At 38.8% G+C, this 23,340-nt stretch overlaps 1 protein-coding gene across 3 annotated transcripts in view; it reads right to left on the reverse strand.

The window, feature by feature from the left end:
- Nucleotides 1–23,340, reverse strand: part of cep89 (centrosomal protein 89) — a 452,909-nt gene that overhangs the window by 255,339 nt on the left and 174,230 nt on the right. For all 3 annotated transcript variants that reach the window (XR_009651712.1, XM_060911315.1, XM_060911314.1), the window contains 5 exons: nucleotides 22,592–22,642; nucleotides 21,497–21,580; nucleotides 14,777–14,880; nucleotides 2,540–2,655; nucleotides 2,070–2,250 (listed from right to left, as the gene is read on the reverse strand). Coding sequence is in view for 2 of the 3 variants with exons in the window: in XM_060911315.1 (XP_060767298.1) it covers nucleotides 2,070–2,250; nucleotides 2,540–2,655; nucleotides 14,777–14,880; nucleotides 21,497–21,580; nucleotides 22,592–22,642 (536 nt within the window). In the remaining variant the exon portion in view is untranslated. The remainder of the gene's footprint in view (nucleotides 1–2,069; nucleotides 2,251–2,539; nucleotides 2,656–14,776; nucleotides 14,881–21,496; nucleotides 21,581–22,591; nucleotides 22,643–23,340) is intronic.

A 23,340-nucleotide genomic window follows, 5' to 3' on the forward strand; every position in this document is an offset into this window, starting at 1 on the left:
AAAGGGGGTTTTACAAAGTATTAAATGCAGGGGTGCCAATAATAGTGGCCCATGTGTTTTTGTTGAAAATAATTATTTTTTGATGAGGGATCTGTTTTTTCTCTGAATACAATTATTTTAAAGCTTGGGTTTTTCTCATTTTTTCAGTGTGAGATGAAGCAACTTCACCAAAAGGTGGATTTTTTCTAAGCCTTTTTACTAATCATTACAAAGGGTGCCAAGAATCGTGGCGGGTACTGTAGCCCCACCCCCATCCACAGGACACTGACTGGTTGGAATAGTATGAAAATCATGTCAATCATTTATGGCCTAGAGAGTCACCAAATCTCAACTCAACCTAACACTTTATTTGAGAGTGACGTGTCAGACAGCACTTTTCAAAACCATTATCAGGGAACTGTTTCAGAGATTGGTGTTCATGCCTCCAGACCAATTCCAGAAACTTGGAGAATCTATGACAAGGTGTATTGAAGCTGTTCTGGCAACTTCTGGTGGCCAAACAACATACTAAGACATAGTCAGGAAAATTGGGAGCACTGATGTCATGTTCCTGCTGCCATTTCGGTGTTGATTTTTGAAAAGATCCTTCTATATCCAAGTCTTAGCCTCAAGACTAGTTTTTGGACTAAAGTATCCTGATATTTAGCAGAATTCAAGATGCCACCAATCTTCACAAGACTTACTACAGAACAGTTCCAAGGCATTTTTCTTCTTGGCAAATTTGAATCATTGTGGACAATGTCTACTATTTTGGTCCATTCTCTTAAAGGATGCCAATCATTTCAGAGCTGATGCATGTGACTCATGTTCTTCCATTTGTAGCTGCTGTCAGTGTTGACCTGCATGACTGAGGGCTCTCCACTCTCCTCAGCCAGTTGAGGGTGATTGATCTATAATCTCTCATAGCGTTTGAGTGACAGTTCATTCATATGACCCCATATGATGGTTCATTCATTCACCCCATATGTCTGTGATTGATGGTCTGATTACCTGTCAAGCAAAGTAGGGAAGTTTGCAAATCATAAAACCACTACAGTGTCCCTCTAAACTGTAAACTCCCATACTTAACTGGACAAGATGGTAGCTAGATAGCTGGTTGAAAGATTAATGCATTCATTTTTAAAAGAATAATCTGTAGTGGGCAAATAATTCCTGAATTGTGCCTGACCGGTCGTAAACCGATCTGGTCGTAAGTCGGCCTATGTTAAATGAATGTAAGTATATTGTGATGTGTAATGATATTGTAATCATCTTAAAGTCTTATTTTATCAACATTTTCTTATTTCATTACCTTGGCTCATTATTTGGTTTAAGTCAAACACTGCATACTCAAGGGTGAAAGTAACTTTTATTTCCTGCCGGTATATTATTTTGAGCCATAGTGCCGAAAAATACACCTAATTATTTATTATCGTCTACTTATCAAGCATTCACTAGGACTTCTTATCACTCAGTAGTACTAGTATAGTACTTTATCACACTATCACTCTTGCATCCACCTGTATCAGTTTTTGATTATAAATAAATTGCAAACACATCATTTCAACAACACAATCATTTTAATTAATTTTTTTTAGCCGAACAGTTGAAAACTAACTTTTCATTTTGGACATTGGACACAGAACAGTGTAACAGAACAGAAAAGTGAAATTTACTTTGATTACCAGCTGCGCACGTTATAGCACAAGATCTGGTTAAGCCGTACACGCGCTGTAGCTCGCTTGTTGTTTGTCCAGCGAAACACTGCACACATAATTAGAAGAGGCTGGATGCAGTGTTGCCAGATTGGGCGGTTTTAAGTGCATTTTGGCGGGTTTTGAACATATTTTGGGCTGGAAACGTCAGCAGTATCTGGCAACACTGGCTGGATGCTGGGCGCTGCCGGGAGCTGGGGCGGAAACTGTCGTATGCTCAGCTAGCTCAGCTGGGAAACACTTGCCAGTCATAACCAGACGGTCGTAAAGTCGATCGGTCGTAAGTCGACGACTACCTATATATATATATATATATATATATATATATATATATATATATATATATATATATTTATTTATTTATTTTTAACGTACCATTTGAGTTTGTCTGTGGTCGTTGTGTGCTCGACACGGCTGACCGAGTTCTCCAGGGCTGAACTAGCTTTCTGAAGCTTCACCTTCAGCACACAGAGCTCTTTATGTGCAACCTCTAACTCAGTCTCCAGGTTCTGCTTCTCAGCTTCCAATAACATAACCTGTTTTGACAACCTACACACTGTAAAGAGAGATGTGAAGAGTTAAAATCAAGGGATGGCTGCAAGAAAGGGCTCCTGAAACAGCTACAAAAAAGGAAAATAATACTTTTTATATATAAAACAAAGCATTAAGCCAGTAAAGAGAATCTCAAATGCTAAGATGTAGAATAACATCAGATTTTCTGGTCCTGTGTTCAAAATATCAAATACTTGCTCCAACACAATTTGAGAGCAAACAAATTACAGTCTCAGTCTTAGTCTCTCTCTCTCGCACGCACTCTGTGTAGCACCTTAGCGTATGTGTTTTACCTTCTTGTGTGTGTTTGGTGTGCGTCTCCTTGGCTTTATCATGCTGCAGTTCCAGCTGTTCTATGAGCACCTGATTCTCCTCCAACACCAGCCTTGCCTGATCCTGCAACTGTTTCCTATACACACAAATGCACGCACACACACACACAGACATACACACGTTTACTCTCCCTATTCTCCTCAAATTCAAAATGGATGTGTCTCATTTGTTCAGAGCCTGTGCAGGTGGTTACATGAAATGCCACTACATAACAAAACACAACCACTTCATAGCCATGAACCAATCATTAATGGTTAAGCATTAAAAGGTTGCCATTTAGTCAGTTGCTTATCAATGAATTTTATGTAAATGGGCTTTTACAATTTTTGGTTCAATACTGCTGCCATGATAAATATAAATATACACCTGTGCACTTTACATATAAAGTAAATGAGGAACTATTAGTGACCATTATTATTACAGCCAAGTGTAAAAAAACATTTTAGCAATTTTCTTGAAATTCTGACCGTTACAGCCAAAACTCTACATACAACCAGGCTAAAGATTCAATGTCAACATGTCATGTTACCATGCATTTCTTTTGGCAAGTCAATGAGGGCATCTACTTTGTTCACATCAGAGGTAATTTTAAAATAATTGATCACAGAGAGATTCATTTCAGCTTTAATTCACTACACCAGAATTCCCATGTGCTGGAGGTTTACACACACCATGTTGACTGTCTCTTTAAACAGTCTGGAAAATTCCAGAAATAGGATGTCATGACTTTTGACTTCATGACTGGGCAGCATGGTGGTGTAGTGGTTAGCACTGTCGCCTCACAGCAGGAAGGTTCTGGGTTTGAGCCCAGTGGCCGATGGGGACCTTTCTGTGTGGAGTTTGCACACTGCAGAAAACTGAATTTGAGGAGAAAATGCCTTAATACAAGACATCACCTCTGAGATTATTAAAACTAGTTCTAGATTGTAACCAACTTATTCCAAGATGTCTTGTCAAGTAAAATTATCTGTCCATGCAGCAATATAATTTTACTAGTGTTAAGGAATTTTCTCCTCAAATTCAGTTTTCAGGTTTTTTTGCAGTGCATGTTCTCCACGTGCATTTTCCCCAGGTGCTCCGGTTTCCCCCCACAATCCAAAGACTGTTAGGTTAACATGGGGTGGCCTTAGGCTGAAGTGCTCTTGAGCTAGGCACCTACCGTAACCCCCAACTGCTCCCTGGATGCTGTTATCATGGCTGCCCACTGCTTTGGGTATGTGTGTGCTCATTGCTCATGTGTGTGTTCATTTCTTCAGATGAGTTAAATGCAGAGAGGAATTTCACAAGTGTACATGTGATTAATAAAGTTGTTGTTGTTCTTCTTCTTTTAGAAACTTCTGATTGGGCAACTGTCATAATTTGGAGTTAAATAGATACACACCTGCGGTTGTACTGAAGGGCACACCTTTAGAGCCTCCTAAAAATATTGGGGACCTCCACAAGTCCAGCTCCTCCTTAGAAGCAATTAAAAAAAAAACCCTGAAGCTACTACAAGTGTCTATACAATCAATTGTATGCAGATATAAAAATCTTGGGACCACACAGACACTGAGTCATACAGAAAAGAACTTTGGTCCAAAAGGTTCAGCTGAACCTCAAGACAACAACAAAAGGACTAGTGAAGAAGCTGAAGGCATCTGGTACCAAATATGTACATTCACCATTAAGAGAATCTTACATGGCCATGGCTTAAAAGGCTGTCACACAAAGAAGAAGTTTGTATTCCAAGACCAACCTAAGAAAAAGGCAGACTGAATTTTGCAGGTGACCATCAGCCTTTTGGAGGAGTGTTCACAGGTCAGATGAAACAAAAATTGCTTGCTGATCGTTTGGCCATAACGATCAGCAAGAAGAATGGAGGAAAAGAGGTGAGACTTTTACTCTGAAGAACACCCTCCCAACTGTGAGGCATGGGAGTGGCAGCATCATATTGTGAGAGTGTTTTCTGGAAAAGAGTCTGGTGCACACATCAGAACATAGATAGAGGAAGGTGGGTTATCACGAAATACTGAAGCAAAATCTCTAGACAACAGCCAGAAAGTTAAAATTTGGTCCAGAAGGACAATGATCCTAAGCATATGTCAAAAAAGTTGTAAAAACTGGCTTCAAGATAACCAAGTGAAAATTTTGGAGTGGCCATCATAAAGCCCTGACCTGCACCCCATGCAAAATTTGTGGCCTGAACTGAAAAAACATGTCCATGCAAGGAGTCACACACACCGGACTGAGTTTCACCAGTACTGTCAAATGGAAAGGGTAAAAATATCAGCAAAGTATTGTGTGAAAATTGTGAAAGCCCACTCCAAGCATTTGATTCAAGTAAGCAATTAAAAAGTAATGCACACTGAAAATCTGATAGAGTAAATAAAAGCTGAAATAAATATTTCTCTTAGCTATTATTTTGAAATGACTTCTTATAGAAATAAGGTAGATACAACATAGGAAATGTATGGTGATGTGAAATGTGTGGCGTTTGGCTTTAACTGTACAGTATATTCATACAAATTCATAGAGGAATTATATTGTGTACATAAAGTTTTCTCAAGGGTTCTTTGTCTAATCAACACTGAGGAAACCCATTCATCATCCATAACCACTTATCCTGTGCAGGGTTGTAGGAGCCTATCCCAGCTGACTATGGGTGAGAGGCGGGGTACACCCTAGACAAGTCGCCGGATCATCGCAGAGATAACACATAGAGAGACACAATCATTGACACTCACACCTATGGAAAATTTAGAGCCACCAATTGGCCTAACCTGCATGTCTTTGGACTGTGGGGAAAACCGGAGCATGCAGAGGAAACCCACGTAGACACGGGGAGAACATGCAAACTCCACACAGAAATGCCCCCGTCGGCCACTGGGCTTGAACCCAGAACCTTCTTGCTGTGAGGCAACAGTGCTAACCACTACACCACCCCGCACTGAGGAAATGATTTTTGAAAATTGAAAGGCAGCATGGCTGCATCTGGGGTGCATTAATAACCCAGCAATAAATTATTAAAATGTTAAAGAATCCTCCAACAGTAAGAAGGGCCCTTGCTTGAGAGAGGGAGAGGAAAAATATTCACTTGTTCAAGGGTCAACTTTTTCACTCTGACAAAAATAATTTACTGTATTTTTCTCCCTCAAAAATATCTCTCATCTCATCTCATTATCTCTAGCCGCTTTATCCTGTTCTACAGGGTCGCAGGCAAGCTGGAGCCTATCCCAGCTGACTATGGGCAAAAGGCGGGGTACACCCTGGACAAGTCGCCAGGTCATCACAGGGCTGACACATAAACACAGACAACCATTCACACTCACATTCACACCTACGGTCAATTTAGAGTCACCAGTTAACCTAACCTGCATGTCTTTGGACTGTGGGGGAAACCGGAGCACCCGGAGGAAACCCACGCGGACACGGGGAGAACATGCAAACTCCACACAGAAAGGCCCTCGCCGGCCACGGGGCTTGAACCCGGACCTTCTTGCTGTGAGGCGACAGCACTAACCACTACACCACCGTGCGCCCCCCTCAAAAATATCTGTGGAATAAATATCTTCACCTCCAAAGAATGTTTATAATGTAGGTGAATATTTCCCCCATCAGTCCCTATTGCTGCATTTGATGATGATGATGGTTTATTTCGAACATGTAAACAAACAATGAATAAATAAGCAGATAACAAGCAAAACAACATTTACAACAAGAACACGTAAAAAGCCAATAAATTAGAAAATAAACCTTAAATAATATAGGTAATAATAATATATCAAAATCAAAACAAGAAAACAAGACAAAAATACAAACAAGGACACACTACGCAGTTTTGAGTTTACATGTCCGAAAAGGAGTGGGCTGAAGTAAAAACTTATTTAATCCCACCCCTCTACTTTAGTCAATATAAATTGATTATCTAGCTTCCTTATATATATACACACACATATACATCCATACACTGTATATTACTTATTACTTCAACTATTCAGATATCAATTCTCTATGACTATATCATATAATTAATTATATATGTATATCCATATGTCTACACATAAGTTTACTACAAATACCACGCTCACAATGAACAAAATAAAAACAAAACAAATAGACGAAGACTCAAAAAAGAAAAAAAGAAAAAATACACAATAAACAGTCAGTTATGATTAATCCCCTTCATCCTTATACCTTGTGAAAATCAAATTTTTGTACATCTTTTTAAACCGCTTCATGTCTGGACATCCCTTGAGCTCCTCATTTAAACTGCTCCACCGCTTTACCCCACAAACAGAAATACAAAAACTTTTCTTGGTTGTGCGCACCCTATAATTTTTAAATTTAAGTAAACCCCTTAAATTATAACTCCCATCTCTTTCAGTGAACAGTTTTTGAATATTATGTGGTAGTTGATTATTGTTTGCTTTGAATAATATTTGTGCTGTTTGATAGTCCACCAGATCTGCAAATTTCAGTATTTCTGACTGTAAGAATAATGTATTTGTATGAACCCGATAACAAGCCTTATGTATAATCCTTATTGATCTTTTTTGGAGAATGAATAATGAATATATTGTATTTTTGTAATTATTGCCCCATACCTCTGCACAGTAACTTAAATAAGGTGAAACCAGGGAACAGTAAAGAATCCGGAGTGAATTGTGATCTAGAAACTGTTTGACTTTGTTTAATATTGCAATACTTCTTGATACTTTGGATTGTATGTTTTTTATATGTGGTTTCCAACTGAGTTCTTCATCAATAGTTGTTCCAAGAAATTTGATTTCCTTAACTCTTTCTATAATAACCCCATCTATTTGAATATTTATTTGTGTGTTTGTTTTGTTGTTACCAAATAATATTACTTTGGAGTTGTTCAAGTTTAATGATAATTTGTTACTGTTGAACCATGTTATCAATTTACTTATTTCTGTTGTGATCTCCTGCAATAGTTCCATTAAATTATCACCAGAAAAGAGGATATTTGTATCATCAGCAAACAAGACAAACTTTATTACTTTAGATACACTACATATGTCATTGATATATAGTATAAAAAACTTTGGTCCTAACACTGACCCCTGGGGAACACCACAAGTTATGGCCAAACATGAGGAAGAACAATCTCCCAGCTTCACAAACTGTCTCCTGTTACTTAATTAGCTTTTAACCCAATTTAAAACTATACCCCTGATGCCATATCGTTCCAGTTTTTTTATTAATATGTCATGATTTATTGTATCAAATGCTTTCTTTAAATCAATGAATATTCCAACTGAATGTTTTTTCTGCTCTATGGAATTGGTGATTTCTTCAACTAATTCTATTAAAGCCAGTGACGTTGATCTATATGCTCTAAATCCATATTGACTGTCACTAAGTAGTTTATGTTTGTCAATAAATTTATCCAATCAGTTATTGAAAAGTTTCTCGAGAATTTTGGAGAATTGCGGAAGTAGTGAGACAGGTCTGTAGTTTGTGAAGTGGTGTTTGCTCCCAGTTTTGTACAGAGGAATGACTTTTGCTGTTTTCATTCTGTTTGGAAATGTACCAGTTAGAAATGACAAATTGCATATATATATGTGAATGGCTTGGATATTCCATCAATAACATTTTTCAATATCATCATGTCAATGTCATCAGAGTCGGTAGATTTTTTGTTCATACATTTCCCAACAATATCAACAATTTCTTTTTCTTCTACTGCTGTAAGGAACATCGAAAAAGAATTATTATCTATCAAATTGCCCAGATTTTCAACAGATGTTCCTGGATCCCGGATTTGTTCTGCTAAGATTGGTCCTACGTTTACAAAGTAATGGTTGAAACTATTAACTACCACATCCATATTATATTCATCTTTGTCATTATTAAGAAAGTACCTTGGATAATTTATATATCTTGACCCATTTTTTATAATACTGTTCAAAGTGCTCCAAATTACTTTGATATTATTTGTTATCGTTTAATAATTTCTTATAATATTCTTTCTTAGCAGCCCTTATAATATTAATTTATTTTTATATTTTTTATATCTATCCTCTGCCTCTTTAGTTTTCTGCTTTATGAACTCTCTATACAATGTATTTTTTCTTTTTACAGGCATTTTGTAAACCCCTTGTAATCCATGGACATACTGTATGTTTGACTTTTTTACTGTATTGAACAATTGGGCAATTTTTATTATATAATGATATAAATATCCTCAAGAATTCCTCATATGCTTTATTTATGTCTTTTAGTCGGTATATTTCACCCCAATTTTGTGCCAGCAAGTCATTTCTAAAAGTGTTAATTGATTCCTCTGATCTAAGTCGTCTGAAAAGTTTTGTGTTTTCTGGTTTATTATTCCCAAATTTTGTTTCATAAACTGAGAAAACTGGTAAATGATCACTGATATAATTTATCAATAGTCCACTTACTAAATTGTCATTAAAACTGTTAGTGAATATATTGTCTATGAGGGTGGCTCCGTGTGATGTGATTCTGCTGGGTCTAGTAATTTTCAGGAATAAGGCCATACTATACACTGTGTTGATAAAATTGTCTGTCATTTTGTGTTGATTTGGATTGAGCAGGTCAATATTGAAGTATCCGCATATGAAGACTGTTTTGTAACTCACTTTTGAAAACATTTCCTCTATCCAGTTATTGAAGACCTCAATACTAGAATCTGGAGCTATATATACAACTAACAATTACATTTATATGTTTCTCTCTGCAAATTTCAACTGTTATGCATTCCAGTGTGTTGTCAATTACTGTTGATATACTTTCCATCACATTGAATTTCAAGTCCCTATCCACAAATATGGCCACTCCTCCTCCACTCTTGTTTTGTCTATTTATGTAGTTGAATTCATAGCTCTTCAGCTCAAAGTCCGTGCCTTTGACGTTACGTATCCAAGTTTCAGATATTGCTACGATGCTGAACGGATGCGAAAACTGATGTAGATATTCCTTGATGAGATTTAAATTTGCATACATGCTTCTGCTATTGAAGTGGATAACTGAGAGTTTGCCATCTGCTTTAATGCTCCGATTGAACTGTTCATCAGTGTAATAATAGCAGTTGTTGTTAATGGCAGAGAAGAAATTATTGTCCGGGTCTATATCATATTCCAAATCCTGTGATTTGTGATCAGTGTACTCAAACGATTTTAGTTCCAGTAAATCCTGTTCCATAATCCTCTGAGATGTGTGGCTTATGGTCCCGCTCATGATGGTCACTGATACTTTTCCAGGTCCTCGATATTTTTAACAACCAATACTTTGGCCTCCTCAGGTGTACCGTTTAGCTTAATAAACACCTTGCAGTTTGTTGTCCAAGTGTTCTGAATTTTCCTCTGTTTCTTTAAGGCATGTGCATTCCTGGCTATATCTGCATTTTGTTTGGTCAGATGCTCGTTTATGTAGACGCTGGATCCCTTTAGCTTGTACGCTTGCTTTAATAGTGCGGTCTTATGTTTCCTGTTGACAAACCTCATGATGATGGTCTGCTTGTCGCTGGTGTTCCTCCTTGGTAGTGGGTGGCAAGCCTCGATGTTATCGCAGTCCAGGCGAATTCCCTTGGACTGCAGGAAAGCAGCTACCTGTTGCTCCATGGAGCTCGCATCCAGCTCCCCGGGCTCCCCCCCACTGATAGCAGTCACCGCCTGAGCGTATGACCGAGGTTTTACCTGGAGCCCGGTGTCGACAATATCATTCATTCTAGAGTATTGCTCCAGGTCGGCCACTCGGCTTTCCAGGTCGGCAATCCGCTTGTCTTTCTCCGCATTCTGGATCCACAGTGTTTTCACTTCCTCCACCAAGTCCAATATGCTCTTCTGCTGCAGCCTGACAGCAGAAACTTCTTCCGTTATAAAGTCGAGTGACTTTTTTATGTCATCGACTTCCTCAGCAGTGGGGATCTTCTTTGGGCCCATATAGCCCAGTAGCAAGTTGCTGGGACAACCAGCTTTCGCTGTCAGCTGTTACTGCATTTACAGTAACAATTTGTTTCCTGTTGCTTGAGGGTTTGAATATAATTTTACAGTTTAAAAATGATCTGACCTCCATTACTATGGGGAAAAAACAAAGAGTTGTTATTCTTTATTTCTCTTTTTGATTTATTTTTTTCTAAGATTTAATTTTTGCCTAAATATTTTATAATACACCAGAAAAGAGTAGAATGGTATCATGCAATATTAACGTATGTTAATACTTTCAGGTGGCATGACAGTGCAGTAGTTAGCACTGTCACCTCAAAGCAAAAAGGTTCTGCCTTCAAACCTCATGGTCGACTGGGGCCTTTCTGTGTGGAGTTTGCATCTTCTTCTTGTGTCCGAGTGGGTTTCTTCTGGGTGCTCTTATTTTGTCCCACAGTCCAAAGATATGTGGATTTGGTCAACAGGCTACTCTAAAGTGCCCATAGGTGTGAATGTGAGTGTGAAGGGTTGTCTGTCTCTATGTTAGCCCTGCCCAGGATGTACCCCACCTCTCGCCAGAGGTCAGCTGAGATTGGCTCCAGCTTCTTCCCGCAACCCTGACGGGATTGCGGGAAGATGGATGGATGGATGGATGGATGGATGGATACTTTCCTCTGAAACAAACTGCCCTAGAAAAAAAAATTATCACTATGTCTGAAACCACTTACTACTCACTATCACCATTTTGTAGTGCTGTCCAAATGTATAATGAGAATTATTACACCCTATATAGTGGACTCATAGTATCCCACAATGCATCGTGAAAAGTAGTGTACAACCGATGGTCACTAACCAAGTAATGTATACCATCATACATTGCGGTCACACTGAAAGAAAAATGGCAGAAGACAGAATAAAAGTTCCAGTGCAGAGCGAGGAATTAATCAAAAGCCTCAAATTTGATTTAATAAAAGGCAACGGCAAGGAAGAAAATATTCAGCCTTGATTTAAAAGAACTGAAAGATGCAGCAGACACAAAGTACTTTGTATTTATTAATGTGGGAAATACGCTCAGTATAATATGTATTTATCACAAAAATACATGTGTGTATTTATTATTTTGAAAACCACCAGCCTGATCTGGCATGTTTTAATGACATAAATAACGGCGTGGCGGAGTAGTGTCCGAAAGTGTTTTTTCATTTTACCAGTGAGCTCACTATATAGTCCTCTATCTAGAATTCCCCAAGATAGTGAGTAGGGAGTAGTGAATGAGTGAGTGATTTTGGACACAGGGTATGTATTCCTGCAGCAATAGACTTTTGTAGGAGATTTATTTCTTAATATTTTAATATACTCAACACTCACCATCCACTTTAACAGGAATATCTACACATTCATGCAGTTATCGAATCAACCAATTATCCAATTACGTGGCAACGTCTTACATACGTAAAATCATGCAGATACAGATCAAGAGCTTCATGTAATGTTCACATCAAACATCAAAATGAGAGAAACATGTAATCTATGTGGATTTGACTGTGGCATGGCTATATATGGATATATGTGGCCAGACAGACTAGTCTGAATATTTTAGAAAGAGCTGGTGTCCTGAGATTTTCATTCAAAGCATTTGCTATACTTTACCCAGAATGGTGCAAAAAAAAAAAATCTATTGGAAAACCTGCGAGCAGAAATGCCTTGATGATGACAGAGGTCAGAGGCGAATGGCAAGACTGGTCTGAGCTGGCAGAAAGGCTACAGTAACTCAAATAACCACACTTTACAACCATGGTGAGCAGAAAAACATCTCAGAACGCACAAAACATCAGGGCATCTTTGAGCTCCTATGTGGAAAAGGGCAGTTAGCACACCACGTGTGTTTAGTCACCCTGTGGTGTAGCATGAGCACCAGTTTGAAAAAGATGCACTGACTTTAAAAGTAGACGGCCTTTCGATTTCATAAAATCAGTGAAATTTAGTTCCCTCTGAAATTTGATCATTGTGATATGTTTGTTTCTGTAATATCTAAAAAAAAAAACAGGCCATTCTGTGGCTGGGAAGTTATTTAATTTGAGGGGATTCTCTAGCAAATAATGTGCATGAAATCGCTCGCTTTGCTCAGTCAAACAAACAGAGGAAGTCCGTGTGCGCATGCGCAGGTTTTTCTTCTTCTTCTTCTTTTCCTTCTTCTTTTGGGTTTTACAGCAGCTGGCATCCAGTGTTGCATTACTGCCATCTAACAGGTTTACCTTGACTGTGCACTGACCGTTACATCATTCTGTCGCTAAATGAACAGCTGATCACACCAAGGTGCTTGCTGACCACCGATATTTTTTAGTTTGGTCCTGTGTTTCCTTTCCTTCGCAACATAACGTCTTTTCTTCTCACTCTCCGTTACTGTAGTCGGTCTTTCACATTTCATTCACATCCTATATTTTTCTCTCCTATTTCAAATTTGTATCCCACAACGCCTTGTGTGAATGGGGAAAGCCCACCACATGATGCATGACATAGTAGCTTGAATTGGGTCATGGTGAAGCAGGAAAAAATAGCAGAGAATTTCATTAATTGCGCTATTTAAAAACTATTAATAAATTTGAAAGTCTGTGATTCGAATTCAGTAGCTTTCGGTCCACTAAACTAAGCCAGTAATAACTGGCTGTCAGGGAAAATTCTTTTTCTGACCTAAACTAGAAAAATCTGAAAGGCAGTACAGCTTTAAATGGAGGTGGGTAAATCAGATCTGAAATCAACATCGGTGTGTGAAATGACATCAAAGAACACACCACTTATATTGCTTTTGAATGGGCTACAGTAGCTTAAAACTAAGTTGGGTGCCAATGTTGTCTGTGAAGAACAAGAAAGTGGTTCTCTAATGGGAACAGAGGCTTCAAAACTGCACACTTGAGATTGTAGAAATCCTTTGGCATCATGCTAATGCAAGGATCAGTACAATCAACAGTCTGATGGTGTAGGGAATGTTTTCACATGCACCTGATACCAGGCTTGTAGTACTCGAGTCTGACTCGTGCCCTAATTTTAAGGACTTGTGACTTGACTTGGACTTGAGCACTGATGACTCGGACTCAGACTTGGACTTGTGCATTTACTGCATTCGGACTTGTAAATTGGAGATGACAACTGGGATTTTTTCTTTATTTTTTGTAACATGCCATAATAATTTGGCATATTTATCTCTGCATTAATTTTTATACTAATTTTGTTCAAGAGAATGCACGCTCACCTGTTCATACGTCATGTTCAGGAACAAACTAACGTTAATAGCGCTAGAACGCCTGGAGAGAAGCCTCTAGGATTGTCTGGTTTGCTTATACAGACTTCTCGTGCAGTGGGGAAAAATGCACTGCTATGTGTTCCATATGTAGAAGAACTATTGAGGAGACGACGGGGACAACCTCAAATTTCAATCGTCATTTGGCAAGACTCCACCCAGAGAAGGAAGTGACACACTATGTTCATTGCTCTGTTGATAGCGGGGCTTGCTGACCGATGAACTAGCTAGTGTTAACCTTCTCTCATGTTATTTCCTCTGTTTATAGTGGGCGGGGCTTGCTGAGCAATGAACAAGCTTTTTATCTGTAACCTATTAACTAAAATGGGGCAGTCAAGCAGTAACATTAGTCCAACACAGTAGCAGAGACGGTTTCACATAAAGGCAGCAACAGCCACCATCAAATAGTTCGGTTGGAGTCTTGTTCTCAGACTCAACTCAAAATGTTCTTTAATGATTTGGACTTGACTCGGACTCGACTCAAAATTTTCTTCAATGAATTGGACTTGACTCAGATTTGAATACTGTGGACTCGAGACTGGACTCGGACTCAAGGTTTAGTGACCCGACTACAACCCTGCCTGATACCCATTAAACAATGTTTAAATGACATGGCAAATTAAAACATTATTGAAGACCAAGTTCATCCCTTCATGGCTACAGTTTGTCTACCTTCGAATGCATGACAATGCACCATGCCGGGAGACACATCTCACCAATGGATTGTTCCTAGGAACATGCCAACAAATTTTCATTACTTCAGTACCTTGCACATTGCCTACTGTTCTTAAATTCATAAACCAGCTTTGAAATGAGGTGGAAGGGCTGTTCATAGCAAACCTGGACCTGTTTAAATTGCAGCTGCATAATCATTTCTGTATAGTATAGCATTTTTGCACAAATTGTCCATGCCCAGCAAATTCATGCTGTTCTGAAATCCAAAAAAATGCTAATATGCTCCTAGATAGATATGCCTAATAAACTGTCCACTAAGTGTGCATGTGTCTTACCACTCTTTATTACTGACACTGCTCTTCTTGCTGAGCTCTGTGTGAAGCTTCTCATTCTCCTGAACCACCTCCTCTGTGTGCATTCTCAACTTCTTTAATTCCTCCTACAAGGATGCAAAACAAATTGAAGCAGTTGTATTCCAAATACTAATATTTAATTTTCTTACTAGTATGCATAATGGTTGATAAGCAAATTATCTTGGGCTTTAGTGGAACCATGTGCAACAACACCAAAAGCTCGAGGCTGAGACTGATTTCTTTCTAGCTCAGACTGTAGATTCTTGTAGCCTACAGTCACATCAACTGACTACACAGAGTGAAACGCTTCCAGATTTTATCTCCATTTGGGCTGATATTTTTCATCCCACGTCGCTGACATATTAGTGTGTTTTCAGCAATGACTGAGAAGGTGCACATGAAATACAATCATGGGTGTAATGAATGTGCACAAGGTAGATTCTATCATCTCTATTATCCTTTTTCCCCCAAACTGTCTTTGGAGGAGAAATTAAAAGTAGATAGATGAGGCACTTACTGTCTAACAAAAGTATGAATTACACAAAATGACAGAGGTGTATGTTTTATGTTCTTTGGTTTAAACAATGTTTACCTTATTTGGTATTCAGAGGAAACATGGCATGAACCTAGCAGATAAATACAAACCTGAAGTCTATAAATGTAGCTGCCTATCTGTCTATAAATGTGTGCATGTATGTGTAATACTTTATATTAATATTAATTAATAAATATTATATTAATATTTATATTCTGAGACTGAAACCAGACCGAGTAAAATTTCACCTAAATTTATGGGAAGAATTTTCACTGAGACCAATGATGTGTGGTCTCAAGACCAGTCTCGAGTACCACAACACTACTAATGTTCCTCATGTTCATTCTGACCTAGGAAAGATCCAAAGCAATGTCTTTCTCAGTGTGTTTCCCTGTGATTTAATCTCTCAAATTCCTGGGTTGTTTTTCAATTATTCAATTTAAGCTTACAGTCTTGTAAAAAAGTGTTCATCCCCCTTGGTGTTTGTCCTGTTTTGTCGCATAACAAGCTGGAATTAAAATGGATTTTTCGAGTGTTAGCACGATTTGATTTACACAACATGTCTACCACTTTAAAGGTGAAAACTGTTTTATTGTGACAAACAAATAAACAAAATTAATAAACAAATAAACAAACAAATAAACAAAATTAAGCTGAAAAAACATAAATCTGGAGGTGTGCATAGGTATTCACTCCTTTTCATATGAAACCCTTAAATAAGAGCTGGTCCAACCAATTCACTTCATAAGTCACATAATTAGTTGATTAAGATCCACCTGTGTGCAATCAAAGTGTCACATGATCTGTCACATGATGTCTGGAGAAATCAACCTGTTCTGGAAGGACCCTGACTCTACAACACTACTAAGCAAGCAACATGAAAACCAAGGAGCACTCCAAACAGATCAGAGACAAAGTTGTGGGGAAATATAGATCAGGGTTGGGTCATAAAAAATCTCAAACTTTGAATATCCCAGGGAGCACCACTAAATCCCTTATAGCAAAATGGAAAGAATATGGCACCACTACAAACCTGACAAGAGAAGGCCACCCACCAAAACTCACAGACCGGGCAAGGAGGGCATTAATCAGAGATACAACAAAGACACCAAGATAACACTAAAGGAGCTGTAAAGCTCCACAGCTGAGATGGGAGTATATGTCCATAGGACCACTTTAAGCTGTACACACCACAGAGTAGGGCTTTATGGAAGAGTGGCCAGAACAAAAAGGCATTGCTTAAGAAAACATGTTTGGAGTTTGCCCAACAGCATGTGGCAGAGTCCCCAAACACATGGAAGAAGATTCTCTGGTCAGTTGAGACTAAAATTGAACTTTTTGGCCATCATGGGAAATGCCATGTGTGGCACAAACCCAACGCCCTGAGAACACCACTCCTACAGTGAAGCATGGTGGTGGCAGCATCATGCTGTAGGGATGTTTTTCATCTGCAGGGACAGGAAAACTGGTCAGGACTGAAGGAAAGATGGATGGCACTAAATACAGGCCAATTCTGGAGGAAAACCTGTCTGAGTCAGCCAGAGGTTTGAGACTGGAACGAAGGTTCACATTCCAGCAGGACAATGACCCTAAACATACTGCTAAAGCTATACTGGAGTGGTTTAAAGGGAAACATTTAAATGTCTTGGAATGGACTAATCAAAGCCCAGACCTCAATCCAATTGAGAATCTGTGGCATAACTTGAAGATTGCTGTACACCAACACAATCCATCTAACTTGAAGGAGTTGGAGCAGTTTTGCCTTGAGGAATGAGCAAAAATCCCAGTGGCTAGATGTGCTAAGCTAATAGAGACATACCCCAAGAGACTTGCAGCTGTAACTGCAGCAAAAGATGGATCTACAAAGTATTGACTTTGGGTGAATGAATACCTATGCACACTCCAGATTTCTGGGTTTGTTTGTTTTTTCATCTTAATTATTGTTTGTGTCACAATTAAAAAAAAATTGCACCTTCAAAGTGGTTGGCATGTTGTGTAAATCAAATGGTGCTACCCCCCCCCCCCCAAAAAAAAAAAAAAAATCAATTTTAATTCCAGCTGGTGATGCAACAAAACAGGACAAACACCAAGGGGGATGAATACTTTTGCAAGACACTGTATATTTGCTATTAATTATTACACCACAGCATGGTTGAATGCCTGAATCTGATTGGTCAGAAGGTATGCATTATTTTTGTATAACAGCATGGCCTGGAAAGTAGTTCCGGCTGTAACATGAATGATAGGTTAATATAAATTCACTTGTTCTAATACAGTATGGTTTTTATAGAAACAGCTCATACTCACGGACTTGTATGGCAGATGCTCTAAGTTATCTGTGGATGTATGTGTGTGTGTGTTTTTTTTTTTGGGGGGGGGGGGATTATTGGAAAGGTAGATGTGGGAGTAAGGGCCCGGTCCCACAACACTGATAACTATACCTATAACTACAACTATACCTCTGCCTGAATTTAGTTCCAGTCTGGAGCAGTCACACCACAACTTCCCGACTATAATATCAGTTGGTCCTGACACTCAGGTAAATAAATATACATGGTTGTTGGTTTTCGCAGGAAAATGCAGCGGAGTGCACACCCAGTGCACTCAGCAGCATACAACGGCTGACAATGACAGCGAGGAATAGCTGCTTTTGATGATCATCTTCAACACTTCTATTATCAGCTTCTCCTTCATGATGCAACAAGGATGTAGAAAGATGCTCAGGGAAAATAGCACGTGCTCAGACAATGTCACCTGTAAACAATTACCTGATTGGTCAGATGTTTTAATCGGCTCAAGTTCAGGCTTAGAAAAATCGCTCCAGAAGCAATCTCACCGATGCCGATAAACCCAGGCCTGGGGTATAGGTATCGTTATTGGTCTGGTGTGACCACCAACCACATAAACTGCAGGGGACCGATTTATTTATAGTTATCATTATAGTTAGAGTTAGACTTATCAGTATTGTGGGACCAGACCTTAACACAAAGCAAGATAAATTATCTTGTCTTGCTTTATCTTATCCCGTTGATGGTGATGGACAGATGGGCTGAGGGAGTGGGGTTGTGATTGGACATGCATTATTTTCATATAACACTGTCTGTCGTGTGCCATTCCTTACTTAGCAGGAAATGAATGAAAGAATGTAAAACTGGACTTGCCAATGGGTCCAATTAATTAATTGTAAATTAATTAATTAAATAAAGAAACAAAATTTCGTTTTAATATTCTGTTAATGTGCTGAGTGGGATGTTGGCATCGTTGTTTATTAAAGAGCTGCCAAGTCTCACATTTCCATTTTAACTCTTAATTCATGCACAAACATTTTCTAATCAAACCAAATGCCTGTGTCAAATAACCCCCCCCCCCCCCCCCCTTCCTTTTAGATGAATTTGGGGCAGTGATGGCTCAACGGTTAAGGCTCTGGGTTACTGATCTGAAGGTCATAGGCTCAAGCCCCAGCACTGACAAGCTGCCACTGTTGGGCCCTTGAGCAAGACCCCTAACCCTCTCTGCTCCAGGAGCACTGTGTCATGTATCCCTTTGTTGTACATCGCTCTGGATAAGAGCGTCTGCTAAATGCCTGTAATGTAATGAATTAATATGAGATAAGCAAAGCTCTTTGTAACAGTTTGTCCCAAATGAGCCTGATCAATATCATCTGAAAGGAGTGTCAATCACTTAATGAGGCATGAGCTAATGGATTTGTTTTTTTATTGTCTAAGCTCTTGCTTTTTTTAATTAATAAGAAGTAATGTAACTCCAGGGATATGCATGCTACAGTCTAATGCTTAGGCTTTGATTTTTCTACATCATAAATAAAGTTAATAAAATGTTCAGTTAAAATGAAATTACCAAATATGTTGCTATTGACTAATATGCAGGCTCAAGAAATTTTTGTCATTCAATACACACACCCTTTAGAAAATTCTAAATTTGGTTCACAAGCTTTCAAGCACCACTGTACAAACAGCACAGAGGTGTGGGTGATGCTGCATGGAGTCTACACTCATCTTGAGAAGCCCAAGTCATTTGTTAGACTAGTGTTTATAGACTTCTCAAGTGCCTTTAATACTGTGCAACCCCACCTCTGATGGGACCAAAACTGCTCCAGATGGATGTTAACCCGCACTTGATCCTCTGGGTCCTTTAATTTTTGACAGATTGACACTAGAGCGTCCGAGGTAATGGTTACCTCAATGGATACACAAATAATTGCAGGAGCACTAACCCAGGTATAACATACATTAAATACTCTGACGACACCATGATCATGGATACCACTGACTCACAGGAATAGTTACAGGCCAGGATGGATAGGTTTGCAGAGTGGTGAAGCAGAACTGCCTCAACCTCAACATCGCCAAGACAAAGGAACTGGCTGGTGACTTTCCTAAAGAACCTTCCAGCATCCCCAATCTGTCATTCAACAACCAGCAAATAGATAGGGTCAAGTCGTACAGATACCTTGGGACAACAATTGATCACAGACTCACCTTCCAATCAAACACTGAAATCATCTTTTCTAAGTGTCAGCAGTACCTTTTCTTCCTGAAGAAACTCCACAGACTTCAGGTCCACCAATCAGTCCTGATAGCTTTTTACAAATGTTTCATCGAATCTGTAATTACTTTCAATATTTCAACCTGGTTCGGGTCACTATCTAACATTCATTGCAACCCACTAAACAAAATCATAATACTGAGCAGTAAAATAATTGGATTGGAGCAGGATCTGTAGCATTGGAGCAGCATCTACAACAGAAGGACTAAATTAAAGGAAACACAAATAGGCTTAGACACCACACACACACCATAGTCAATACTTTCTTTTATCTTCAGGCCAGAGATACAGATCACTCACCTTCAGGACTAAGAGAGCCACGTCAAGTTTTGTGCCTACATCCATTAGACTCACAAATGGTTGAACACCATTTTTAATACCAATATTTTTAACACTCTTAAGTATTTATTGCTTTTTATTATGTGTTATTTATTGTGCTTTGCAAGCTTTATTTACCACTGCTAATTGTTCCATGGGGTATGTTGAATATAATCTGTGTGTGTGTGTGTGTGTGTGTGTGTGTGTGTGTGTGTGTGTAGGTGAATTGGATATGCATTGATGCTTTTCACATATGAAATTCCTAACGGAAAAATAAAGTTATGTGAATTGAATTATTCCATAACTGTGCAGGTCTGAGCTCAGCCTTTGTCTGATTGGGAAATAGAAGCTATGGTACATAAACAGAAAAAAATAGCCTGCTCAGAAATACATCAATGCCAGGATTCAAACCAACATTGCAAAATCAGTTCCTTTCCAGGACAGTGCTCTAGACCACTCAGCCACGGAAGATTACACTGTGAACTGAGGTTATGCAACATGGCACTTACATAGTCAGTACGCAGTGGCGCCACATCACGACTGTAGAATCGCTACCTGAGGCTGGCATGCTGATTATATTCTTAAACACACTCGAACTCGGTTAAACATACACATACAGACAGGTGCCTCTATAGGCATCAGCCAAAGACTGAGTCAATAAAATAGATCTGTCGTGAAATAGTAGACTGATATTACTCAGGGGGCAGATGGTGGTGCAATGGTTAGCTCTGTCACTTCACATCAAGAATGTTCTGGGTTCGAACCTTGTGGTTGACTGGGGCCTTTCTGTGTGGAGTTTACATGTTCTCCCTGTACCTGCATGGGTTTCCTCCAACAGTCCAAAGACATGTGGATTAGGTCAGTTGGGTACCCTAAATTGCCCATAGATGTGAATGTGAATGGTTGTTCGCCTCTGTGTTAGCTCTGTGATAGATTGGCAACCTGCCCAGGGTGTACCTGCTTCTCGTCCAATGTCAGCTGAAATTGGCTCCAGCATCCCCTGTGACCCTGACAGATAAGCGGTGGATAATGGATGGATGGATGGATGGATGGATATTCCTCAGCTGGTAGTCTCATGAACCAATTTTCCAGTGTTGAATAGAGTTTGGTACTTTTGTTCACTATAAATGTCCAAGTAATGGCTGCTTTACAGCAAGCAGCCCTTCGACTGACACTGCAAACTGTCAATCAACAGCCATTTAAATACTCTTGTGTTTATTTATTGATGTGAACTCCAATGAAAAAAACAAGTTTGACTATGTGGACATACACGTACACACACTCACCTCAGAGGACTTGAGGAGCTGGTCTCTCTCGGTCAGTTGGTCCTCATAAGCCAATAAGAGCGGGGATAAATATTTCATATCCAGCTGCAGGCATGTAAGAGCACAACAGAAGTGCTTTAGTAAAAGAGTAGAACAGATCAAAATCCATAAAGAAAGACTTTACATGCTGTCATTATCAAACTCGGCTCATCACCCCATGGAATAATGTGACAAGCATTGAACTATTAGTCTTCATTATTTTCATAAGCCATTAGTTATGAGGCCTAAATGGCAAACATTTACAGCGTTAGCTAAGTGAATCCAAAGACAAAGTCAGAAGAATTACCATTAGTGAGTGCTTAATGAGAAGAATATTTTATTATCTGCAGCTTCTAATAGCAAGAGATTAAAAAAGGGAACATTACTGAGGCAAAACCTCAAAACAAAAGAACAAATATTCAGTAGGTATATTTTAGAAGATACAACCATGGGAAAGAGAAAGTAAACCCTCCTTCAAGTCTGTGTTTTTTATTTATCAGGGCCTAAATAACAACTGTGTGGGCCTCATCTACTTCTATAAACAAACAAATGATCTCAGGTGAAAAAAACAAACACCCCCCCCCCCCCAAACACACACACACACACAACAGATTTTAATATGTAGTCATTGTTTCCAAAAAAATAAATCAACATTCAGAAAGCAGGTGGGAAAATACACCCCTACCTCCCCAATAATTTACAATCATTTAATTAGCAGCCAGGGGTTACCAATGAAATGCACAAACACAATTTTTTTCTTTGCTTCTAGAATTTGGCGAGGCCCGCACAATTGTTATTTAGGACCTGATAGATAAAAACACAGAATTAAAGGTGGGTGTATTTAAGTATGCATGTACTTATTTTTCCAAGACTGTGTACGTGCAATTTTGGTATAACCCTTTCGGACATAACGTGTACAATTGTACACATGAAGTTCCATAGCATTTTATCTTGTGTCTGAAGGGGATAAGCAATCTTATTTCAATGTCTATTTCTTTCATGAACATATTTTTTTATTTTAAACATCTGATCTGCATTAGACCAATTCTGAGCTGAACTTAGATCAGTCTCACTCACCAGCCAGGGAGGAGCAGGTCCTTTTCCTGGTAGGCCACAATTACGAGGACACTGCAAAGTGGAGACAAGAGAATCCTGATGACTAAACAATTTTATATTCTAGATTAGATTCACTTTATTCATCCCACATCGGGGAAATTCACGTGTTACAGTAGCAAGAAAATGTCAAACAGATAACAAATAAAACTGAAATAAAAATTAGACAAACGAAGGATTAAATACAGAGGGCTATTTGCATTATCTACCGTGAAAAAGTATAGAAAAATTGCCTTCTTGAGAGGCTCGGAAAAATTGCACATTACAGGTAGACTCTGTATATATACACACATATATACATAAATTATATATATATATATATATATATATATATATATATATATATATATATATATAAGTATGCATAAAAATAGTTTAGGGCCTATATTAATTGCACATAATAATTGCATCGATGAGAGATGGCAGAGGTAGTAGTGGTGAAGTAGTGCAAATATAACGACAAACAGGTTACTGGTGCTACGTTACAAGTTGTGGGTGTTATACAGTCTGACAGCAGTAGGTATGAATGACCTGCGGTACCTCTCCTTCTTACACCGTGGGTGTAGCAGTCTACTACTAAACGAGCTGCTTAAAGCCCCCACAGCCTCATGTAGGGGGTGAGAGGGGTTATCCATGATTGAGGTCAGCAGGGTTTCCCCAGGTTTGACCACCATAAATTGAAGACTTAAGACCTTTTTAAGACCACTTAAATG

Source organism: Neoarius graeffei, chromosome 27 (assembly GCF_027579695.1).
Source record: "Neoarius graeffei isolate fNeoGra1 chromosome 27, fNeoGra1.pri, whole genome shotgun sequence".
NCBI lineage: Eukaryota > Metazoa > Chordata > Actinopteri > Siluriformes > Ariidae > Neoarius > Neoarius graeffei.